This window comes from Vipera berus (assembly GCF_964194415.1).
Source record: "Vipera berus genome assembly, chromosome: 2".
NCBI classification, from domain to species: domain Eukaryota; kingdom Metazoa; phylum Chordata; class Lepidosauria; order Squamata; family Viperidae; genus Vipera; species Vipera berus.
Window position 1 is genome coordinate 199853859 of NC_138203.1, and position 10633 is coordinate 199864491.

At 36.2% G+C, this 10633-nt stretch overlaps 1 protein-coding gene across 1 annotated transcript in view; it reads left to right on the top strand.

Moving 5' to 3' along the window:
- Nucleotides 1-9451, top strand: part of RAPGEF6 (Rap guanine nucleotide exchange factor 6) — a 175229-nt gene extending 165778 nt beyond the window's left edge. Inside the window, exons 28-29 of the mRNA XM_081318027.1 lie at nucleotides 1787-2083; nucleotides 4369-9451. Of these exons, the coding sequence (XP_081174153.1) occupies nucleotides 1787-2083; nucleotides 4369-4394 (323 nt within the window). The 3' untranslated portion in view covers nucleotides 4395-9451. The remainder of the gene's footprint in view (nucleotides 1-1786; nucleotides 2084-4368) is intronic.
- Nucleotides 9452-10633: the final 1182 nt, after the last annotated feature.

Below are 10633 nucleotides of genomic sequence, written 5' to 3' on the forward strand. Positions count from 1 at the left end.
TGCTAAAAAAACAGTCATAAGTTATTTTTCTTCAGTGCCGTTTAAACTTTGAATGATCGCTAAACAAATTGTTTTCCGTTGAGGACTACCTGTATGTCTATGTAGGAGATAGCCAGAGATAACTGACAATTATGTAATATTGGAATATACTTGGAAAATTTTGGAATAGATATGAAAGCGTTCAGAGTTTAGAAATGGCTTTTCAGTGTGGTGTTGCAAACTCAGTAATCTCTTAGCCCTACTCCAGTATTCGCGGAAATTTTCGATTCATATTTCTCCCAAGATCAGTACTTCCTTCCTGTCTCCAAAGGAAGAAATACACAGCGTTTTAGGGAGCTGAGGTACCTTTTTAAAAAATGCAAGATTGCAAATCTACATTTTTAAGAGAGATCGCCCTCAGGGGCATCAAAAGAGTCAGGCTGGCAGGTGGGCACATGCCGTTGAAACCCTTTTCCTTTTTAATGTGCATTGCAGATGTGGGTGTCTCTTACAGTAAGAATGAGATAGCTTTAAAGTTGAGGACAAATGAATGACAAGCTTTGCCAACAAAACCACATTGAAATTTTATGAAGGCAAACAATGACTTTAATTGTATTTGGGTATTTTAATTGCATGGACTCTTACAAATATTGCTGGAATTAAAAGATAGGCCAAATTAAAGGTATGAAGTGCAGTTAATTTTCGGATATGGAAAGGACAAACTAAATTGCATTTGATTCTACTATGTGCTGTTTATTTTTATTTTTTAATAAAAAATGGTCAGTAAATTCTAGATTGTTGGAAATCAAGTAACCTATGAAAATAGTTTGTAATTCACTATAGCTTGAAGAAATAGGGTTTTGAAAAATAACTTCCAGTCATCAAGTAGCTGAGGACAATATTGATCATTTTTTCCATTTTTTCCTTGTTTTAAAAATACAACTCCAAAAACAGAGAGACCTCATAGTCCAAATTTCCCTTTATATGAACAGATTGCCTAAACAAAAATGATATGGAAGAAAAACTTTAGAGCAAGACTTTTCTGGATGGTATCTTGACACCTTATTTAGAAGAATGTTTGTGACAGATATATCATGTCACAACTATGTCATCAAATACTACAATTTACCTACTTGCATTCAGTTTTTGACACAAGTATGTAAGGATGGCATTTGTGTGATGACCACCACACACGTGTCATCCTTTTGGTATCATTGTGGCTTGCTATTAACATATTATTACATCAACCAATATGAGGAATTTTTCAACGTAATACATTTTTTTAACACCGGGGGCAGTTAACCTGATATCTGAACATTTTCTAGAAAAAAAAAATTGGAAATTCATGGAATAAAAAAATATTTAATGGTGATGGTCAAATAAATCATAGTTGATACATCTGTTGCAGCAACTCTTGTTGGCTATTAAGCTGATTTTATGCCAACTTATTAAAAATGAATTGCTTTAGACTTGCTCTCCCCTTTCAAATTAGAGATACTGTTTCACCACCACACTCCTTTTCTCAACACAACTAGATACTCTTATTGGAGATTGTGATTGACATGTGCCATCCAAATAGTAAAAAATATTCTTAAGCATTAAAGAACGCTGAACACTGCTTGACACTAGTGGGTCTCCTTTTATACTGTGACTTCCAGTGGAGTTTTATGATGATTTTCATTTACCTTTTGTTTAATCAGTTTTTGATTAAGTCATGATAACATTTCACTGTTTTTTTTAAAAAAAATGGTTTTATTTTGTCTTTGTTTCCTTCATTAACATTTCCATTGCTTATTTCTTATGCTAGTGTACTGTGTCACCTCATCTAAGGAAGACACTAGATATAGGGAGCCACCGCCCACCCCGCCAGGATATATGGGGATCTCTTTAGCGGACATAAAAGAAGGATCCCACCACCCACACCTAAAGCCTCCAGATTATAGTGTGGCGGTACAGAGGTCAAAGATGCTGTCTAGGCTCTCTTCCACTCCTCTGAGTAGCGAACCAGTGGCCTGTTTTCCAAAGAAGATGCCTAAGTGGCATAGCCGGCAACCGTCCCATCCTAAGCTAGCAGATATGACTGGCGCAAATAGTGAAGAGGATGGTATGTTAAAAGATCTTCTTTGATAGATGTTGAGTAAAGTCATATGTGATTTATTTTAAGTTTGGGGAAGTGCACAGTTTGTCTTACCTTACAACCCTCTCCATGAATGTGCCTCAGTGATTCTTTTCTCCCCTCTTGTTTTTTGTTCATTTGTATATGCTTTACGTATGCTTTTGTGAGGATATGTGACCCTAAAGGAAACACACACACACACACACACACACACACACAAAACACAAGACAAAACAGAAAATATACTGGGCACTAATTATTAGCTAGCATATTTGGAAGAAATAGGTCCAAAATGCTTTATACTGTACCTACCTACCCACAATAAAAAGAAGAAAACAATTGTTCTTGATAATTTGAAAGGCTGTGATAATAGAAATTATTTTAAAAGTAGTTACATTAGCTGTGCTTTTATGTACTAGAGATAAACAGAATTATGATTAGCAGTGTTTATCTCTGCTATGTGGAGTTCCATGAAGCAACTCTAACCAAGTGCAGAACAGATACAGGTTCCTGTTGTGCAGGAAGCTGAGTATTTCTTAATATGCTACTCAACAGAGCATTATTAAAGGTACCTAGAATCTCAGTGTGTGGCCTCTCCCTGCAGTTATGTGTTGTAGGTGTATGTACCAGGCAGCCAAGTTGTACAGGAGTATTAGCTTCCACAAATAAGGTTCTAAAAGGACACTGTTAGATCAAAAAGAGCTGAACAGCTGAGGCTTTAAGTTGCAGTTTCAATTATTTATAAGATTTGCAATCCTCTTGAAATTGCTCATTGGACAAAATCAGATCCACAGACACTCACTAATTGTATCACATTAATGCTTTATACTTGACCTCTGTTCTGAACCAGTTAAACCTCAACAGCTATATTTTAAAAAATAGAATTTATAAAATGAAGATTTTTTTTAAAAAAAACTTGAATCTGGGGTTTTCATGTTTCTCTTTGTTGCTCATTTACCTCTTGGAAATAAGCAATTTTGTCTTCCATGACATTTGCATTTCATTTTCTGTTGTCTGCCATTATTTGTGGTTTGTCTGGCTCTGTTTTTAATTGAATCTATGAATCTGAATGCTTTTCACAGATTTTGCTTTTATAAAACTGGAATTTTAGTATATTTGTGTCCAGTTTGCTTTGAAGTCATTTTGTTGTTTTGTACAAAAGAAGCTTGTAGTTGCGTTATAGAGCACAGTGTTAAAAAAATGGGTGGGTCTAATGTGTATATTTCTTGTGTGTGTGTGTGTGTGTGTGTGTGTGTAAAACCTGCACAAACATTTGATTGAAGTGTTAGGTTTCTATGAAATATTCTAAGCATCGGTTCATCAGGCGTATTTTTTTCTGGTAGGTCAGCCTTTCTGACCTGCATGCTAGAGAGCTCAAAAAACAATAGATTAAGATGGATTTCACTTTTGTATTTTGTGTTTTTGAGTCAGTTTCTGACTCCTGGTGACCACCTGAACAAGTCTCTGTAGTTTTTTTGGCAATGTTTTGGGGGAAGAGGTTTGCCATTGCCCCCTTCCTAGGGCAGAGAGAAAGTGTCTGGACCAGGGTCACACAGTTAAACTCATAGTCTCCTGGTTTCTAGCCTGATGTCTTAACCACCGCACCAGATTGACTCTTAGGATAGATTATATAGCTACTAATACAAAATTATCCTTTAATTGCATATTATATTACATGTAATCAAAGGACTGGAGACTCATATGATTCTCTTCTATTCTGTTTGAGTGACTAATAACAGGGTTACTCACTGACTGGCTGGTCCCGTTTCTCTCCCCCCCACCCCATTCTCTCCCCCCCCCAAGTCCTAGACATTGCACTTTACCGTATCACACTGTCTCATTCTGTGAGAATTTTGTCAGCTCATTTGCAGAGTGTGGCTGAGAGTCAACACTGAGTTTAATTTACCACATTGACTTTTTTTTTAAGCGTCCAAATGTCATGTTGGCATTTCAGTATAAAAGGCACAAGCTTCTGAATGGTATTATGAATCATTACCCCAAATTCCAACATTATGAGCTACACTATATTAAATTGCCATTATGGTTTAGAATTAGATAAATTTTAGAAAATGATTTTTAAAATGTTCGTCATTCTTTGCATGAGCGGCAGTGATAGCAGTAAAGAACGGGTTTTAATTTTTTTAAATAAATAAGATCTATTTTAACTCAGAAAAACAAATCCTAGGTTTCTGACAGTAGATATGACACAGCTTTAATTTAAATATAGTGTATGTTCATGACACAGAGTTCACATTGTTTTTCTTATTTCACAGAAGATGAACAAGTATCGGCAGTCTAGTCTCTATGCTTCCTGTGCAACTTGTTTCAAATTTTACCAACGTTGGAGGAATGAATTTTACAGTATTGTCAGTTATAGCTGACAGCTTGCTGCTATTGACTTCAAAGAACTGTGTTGCTCTCTTCGACTAGTAGGATGAACTATCTGGATTGGAATTTTGAATTTGCTTCAGCCCACTGCAATCAGTTTGACGGAGTGTGTGTTGGAAAGAGTAAACACTCATTCTAAGAAATACTGACCCTGTATTGCAGTATGAAGAAGGACCTAATATATGATGCGTCGGGGCCAGCTTGGGAGCAATCTTCTGTAGAAGAACTATAGAATCTTTTAAGTAGACTTTGTTCAGATATTTTCTCTATAACTGTTACGGCTCTCGGTTGAAGAAAGTTATTTTATGTACTTACATGATTGGAAAACTACATCAAAACTTAAGAAACTTCTGCAACAAGCTGAAGAGTAATTTATTAATTTGGAATTTATATAAGTTTTTTTTTGTAAAGTATTGGAATGCTCTGGTTGGCTAATGTGAATGCTTTTTCAAAAAAAAATAAGGAAGCAAATTGTTTAGATGTTAGTGTGATGTCTTATGCTAAGCAAAATACTTTTTATTTCTGAGGAGCTGGATGTTCATGAATGAAGCTAGAGGTTTACATACAGTGCAACTTCAGCCACTTCAATTTGTAAAGTATCAAGACCTCCGATGTGCATATAGTAGTGAAATACTGCCATCTATTGATTCTGTATTTTAAAAACAGTGAAATACACGCAGTTTCTTTCAGCTGTCAGATGATTAACGTAAGGGAGTAGTTGCATTTGTTTTTCTTCCCTACATTCCATTTTCTTCCCCCTTGTCTAAACAGTTTCATGGAACATTTGTATCATTACAAATGGTTTGTTTTTCTTCTACAAGACTTGTATTGGAGAAGTATCCAACAAGTTCCATTTTTTAGAAATTAGCATAAAATTTTCAAACTTGCAAATTTAGGAGCAGAGTCATAGAAGTAAGAAGGCCCTTAGGTGATGTTCGTGATGATGATAGTAAAGTCTGTATTTTATTTCAGACTTCCAATTTTATTTGAAACTTTTCCCATTCTGTAAGAGCAATTTGGTTTGCAAGTCTTTTCCCCCCTGTTCTTAAATTGTTCATAAAATGTTTATGTTTATGAAATCCAAGATGAGCTCTTGCATTTGGAAAAATGGTAATTCCCAGTACATGACAAACACAAAAAGGCAAAGAATTTTCCAGATTTGAAATGAAAGGCATTTTTCAATATTTTATGCATTGATGACTTTACTACTGGCATTTGGACTACTGTTCTTTTTGCCAAAAATAATGCATAACAGCTTTTATATCAACTTTTCTACCTATTACCTCTCAATATGAATATCTAAAATAAGATTACAAATCTGATTACAAATAGAAGGGAGTGAACCACACATCTAATTCAAGAATTATTAATGGAATACTTTTGCTAATTAACCTTAAATGTTTAGAATAAGTAGCTAAGATATCAGAACTCTTGTTTTATCCCCCCCCCCCAAAAGCAACCAACAGAGAGAAAATACTGTTATGGACAGTTGAGAGTTAAGCTTCCCTGCACACATCTAGTACAAGTCCCAAGTAATAGATTCCCACTGATTCAATGACTTTAAAGTACATTACAGGTATATGATCTTCTAGATCCCCATGTGACATCCCAACAAGTTGCCACGTTGAGGAAAATTGCTCTGGATCATCCCAGATTTTACCATGAGCTTATTGAATGCTTAAAATACAGTTTTACAAATCTGAGAACTTGTAAAATGAAGCATATTATCTGTTGCCACCATAGTGACTTGCTGGTGTTGCTTACTTGCTCACCCCTGGTAAGCACATTCTATAAATGAGAAAGAGACAAGGCTTATGTGTGCTGTTGCTCTAAGCTTTTTGGGTGGGGTGGAGAGTGAAACTTCAGTACTTATTATTCTCAAGTGCCTGGTATAATTACAAGATGGAATTTACTCTCTTATCTCAAGCTTGTGTGTTGGATGTTGGAAATGCCCAGCAAATGTGACTTCAAATCACACTTTAAAATCCAGTGGAGCTGCAGGCATTTCTGGTTCCACACTGAATGAGATGCTGTCCTGCAGGGCGGGGTGATTACAAAGGTGCTATTTTCAGAGAAAGATGATTCCCTGACTCGTATGTAGAATACACATTTGCATGTGTATTATGCAAAATAAAAAATGAAAGACTGGGCTGACACGGCAGCTTTACTTAGCCAACCAGAGTGCATAGCAAAAACTGGAGTTATTATTTGTGTTTATATTTTTCCCCTACTGCATAATTGTTGCCTAGTCAAACAATCAATGGACATGAATGTCTCAATGTATACTTAAAGTTTACTTGTAAACCTTAATATCATAAATGTTTACAGTCTAGGGTAGAAAGAAGATGTCTGTCTGTTTTAAAAGGTGCCTCAAATTAATTCTATTTTTTACACTTCAAGTTATACAGATTTTTCAGATTTACATTCTGTGCAAGGTGAATGTCAAAATTTTCAGTTTGCATATGAGACCAGTGATAGCTTTCCCAGAAAGCCTATGTGAAATATGCTTGTCTGTTGGATTGTTCTAAATCTATTGGAGAACTCCTTCAATGCCTTGTAACATGAAATTGAAAATCTGAACATAGAAGTGATAACATAACTCAACAATTAATTCACAGAATATGTGTTATTTACTACTTAAATGTCTGGAATAAATAGCTGAGACATAAAGGCTCTTTTCTGTCCCCTCCCCCCAAGACCTTAAGGAAAACCAACAATGATAAAATACTGAAGCTTGACTTCCATGATTTTAGCATTCATAATAATGTTATGAATAATGGCACAACAGAGTTGAAATTTTCCTGCACACAATCCACCACATAATCCAAAGTAGTACAGTTCCCATTGTTTTATTTTGAAAAGTGTGTTTTATATGGATCGTCTCCTAGAAACCCATAACAGAGATAGGAAGGCATTTGTATAGCACCTATTAAAGTTTTTACTAGAGCTGGTGTCCAACCATATAGATTATGCTGTTATTCTGTTTAAAACTGCTTCATGGATTTGGATGTCTCTGGTATGAACATATCTTCTGCCAAATATTCCTGGGCTGTCAGAGAAGGAAGTTATGCTTGTCAAAAGTAAAGTTTTAAATCTGAGTCCTGAGCTCCCAGCAAGTCCAATTCATACAATGTTTCATGCAGTTTATAAGTGCAAACTTAAGTTTAAACATAATAGACGGTATAGTGCTAAGGGCCAACATTATAGCATTTCTGTTAATTTCAGATATTTCAGTTTATAGAGACAAAACCTTTTAAAGTCTTTTTTCTCTTTGGTAGTAATTTTTGTTAGATTACCAACTCACCACAAGGTCTTTCCTTGATGAAAATCTCATGAGCCAAAAATTGCCCTCTTAAATGTATTTGTATCAACAGCATCGAAGATGTTTGCTTTTTGAATGACATTTTTAAAATCACTGGGCGTCTTTTAATACTTTTTTTTTAAAATGCAGAGCCTGTAGAGTGTACATAGAGTGGGTCAGCAAGCCCTTTTAACTGCTTCCTCTTTGCACAGTGCAAACTGCCTCAGCCTGTCCTTGCTCTGATCCTTTGGAGTTTTGGTCTGGTTTTTGCCAGATTGGTCAAGGACAGTAGCCAAACTGAAATGGAGCTTGGATGAGCCCAAGGAGATAAGGTTTCTTTCTTTCTTTCTTTCTTTCTTTTTAAAAAGCCATTCATTATTACACCACTTAACCCCATTTTGTGCTGTTTACATAATGCTTATTTGTTATATAAATGAACATATTACTAGCATGTGCTGCCTCTCCACATTACGTGTTGATTTTTTTCAAGTTCTTGAAAGGGCCAATTCTTCTCTGTATATACCATTTATTTTTTTTAAAATTGTATTGTGAGGAAGTTGACCTTATGCTACAGTAAAAGCGCCATAGGAATGTTTAAAAATCTCAAACGTGGAACAAGCGTCAGTTTTTAATGTACATGAATAGGAGGAAAAGGAAACCCGGTATCGTAATATGTAAGTAGGCCTCTACATAATTTTGCATTTGATTCCTCTTTGAGACAGGATTTATACTGAAGATAAACTAAGTTGGGAAAGAAGGCATAATACTGAGCTACAGTTTCCAAAGTGGTGATTTGTCGGTGCACTTCAGTTACCTTGACACACAGTGTCATCTGAGGTAAATTAAAAAGGTTTTGATTTCACTTGAATAAGTACACGGCCAGCCTTTTTCTTCTAAGGTTAAGAGAATTTTGCACTAATGCTAAAAAAGCTGATTCTCACTTCAGCTTTTGAAAAACACTTCTTGAGATATGATCCTGCTGCACAGCTGAGGCGATTCCAAATGATGAGTAATGGATATTCAATAAGACTCCATTATGTCAATTTATCTCAGGAGGTAAATGAAAGAAGCTTGATCTATTCAGCCTTGCATTCATACAAATAATTTATAGGAAAGAGTGCTACAGGTCCATGTAATGCATATTACCTGAAATGCAATTTTAAACATATTGCACTTGCCTTCAAAAACTGATCAGGAAAAAAAAACCTTTATTGATTGAAACATTTAATGCCAACAATTTGAGTAGAAAACAAATTTCACCTCCAGTTCATTCCTTTCCCTTTTTCCTCCAGTTGTACTTGTCATTGTTGTGTCTTTAATTTCTTTATATATACATAGAATGCAGTTTAGCTTGGTATTCATGACATTTTGTGTATGTGAGCATATGGGCAAAAACTGCACAGTTGTAATGGTATTCCAATGGCAATTGTAAAACTGCACAAATCAGTGATTGTAAAGTATTCTGTAACAAGCAATGTTTGTCTTCTATTTTTTTATACCTCTTACACTTATGTCTTTTAGAAAGACAGTGCCTCTGTATGCTTTTTTGTATTTTTACTGGGTGATTGTAAATATTTGTTATATTTTTGGTTAAGAGAATGTTTAAAAGTATTGTTTAATATCCAATCTACTAATGATGTTGGAACCAATAAACAACTTATCATGGATTATGGGTGGGTTAATTTTTATTCAACATTTCTCTCTCTCTCTCTCTCTCTGCCCCTCGCCCATTCCCATAAATATTTGGATCACTTCCATGCTGCAGTCCTAGACTCATTCAATTAAAATGAGGTTTGTTTATAAGTGCCTGTACAATGAGGGGGGAAAAGTATTTGATCCTCTGCTGATTTTGTGTGTTTGCCCACTGACAAAGAAAAGATCGGTCTATAATTTTAGTGGTAGGTTTATTTTAACACAGAGAGAGACAGAATAACAACAACAACAAAATTCCAGAAAAACGCATTTCAAAAAAGTTATAAATTGATTTGCATTTTAATGAGTGAAATAAACATTTGACCCCTTCGCAAAACATGACTCAGTACTTGGTGGCAAAACCCTTGTTAGCAATCACAGAGATCAGACATTTCTTGTAGTTGGCCACCAGGTTTGCACACATCTCGGGAGGGATTTTGTCTCACTCCTCTTTGCAGATCCTCTCCAAATCATTAAGGTTTTGAGGCTGATGTTTGGCAGCTCGAACCTTCAGCTCTCCACAGATTTTCTATGGGATTAAGATCTGGAGACTGGCTAGGCCACTCCAGGACCTTAATGTGTTTCTTCTTGAGCCACTCTTTGTTGCCTTGGATGTGTGTTTTGGGTCATTGCCATGCTGGAATGCCCATCGACGGCCCATTTTCAATTCCCTGGCTGAGGGAAGGAGGTTCTCAGCCTCCTTCCAAAGGGCCTCATCCATCATCCCTTTGATGCAGTGAAGTTGTCCTGCCTCCTTAGCAGAAAAACACCAAAGCATAATGTTTCCATCTCCATGTTTGACGGTGGGGATGGTGTTCTTGGGGTCATAAGCAGCATTCCTCCCCCTCCAAACATGGCGAGTTGAGTTGATGCCAAAGAGCTCGATTTTGGTCTCCTTGACCACACACTTTCACCCAGTTCTCTGAATCATTCAGTTGTTCATTGGCAAACTTTGGATGGGCCTGTACATGTGCTTTCTTGAGCAGGGGGACCTTGTAGGTGCTGCAGGATTTCACAGTGTAGTGTGTTACCAATTATTTTCTTAGTGACTATGGTCCCAGCTGCCTTGAGATCATTGACAGGATCCTCCTGTGTAGTTCTGGGGTTATTCCTCACTGTTCTCATGATCATTGAAATTCCACGAGGTGAGATCTTGC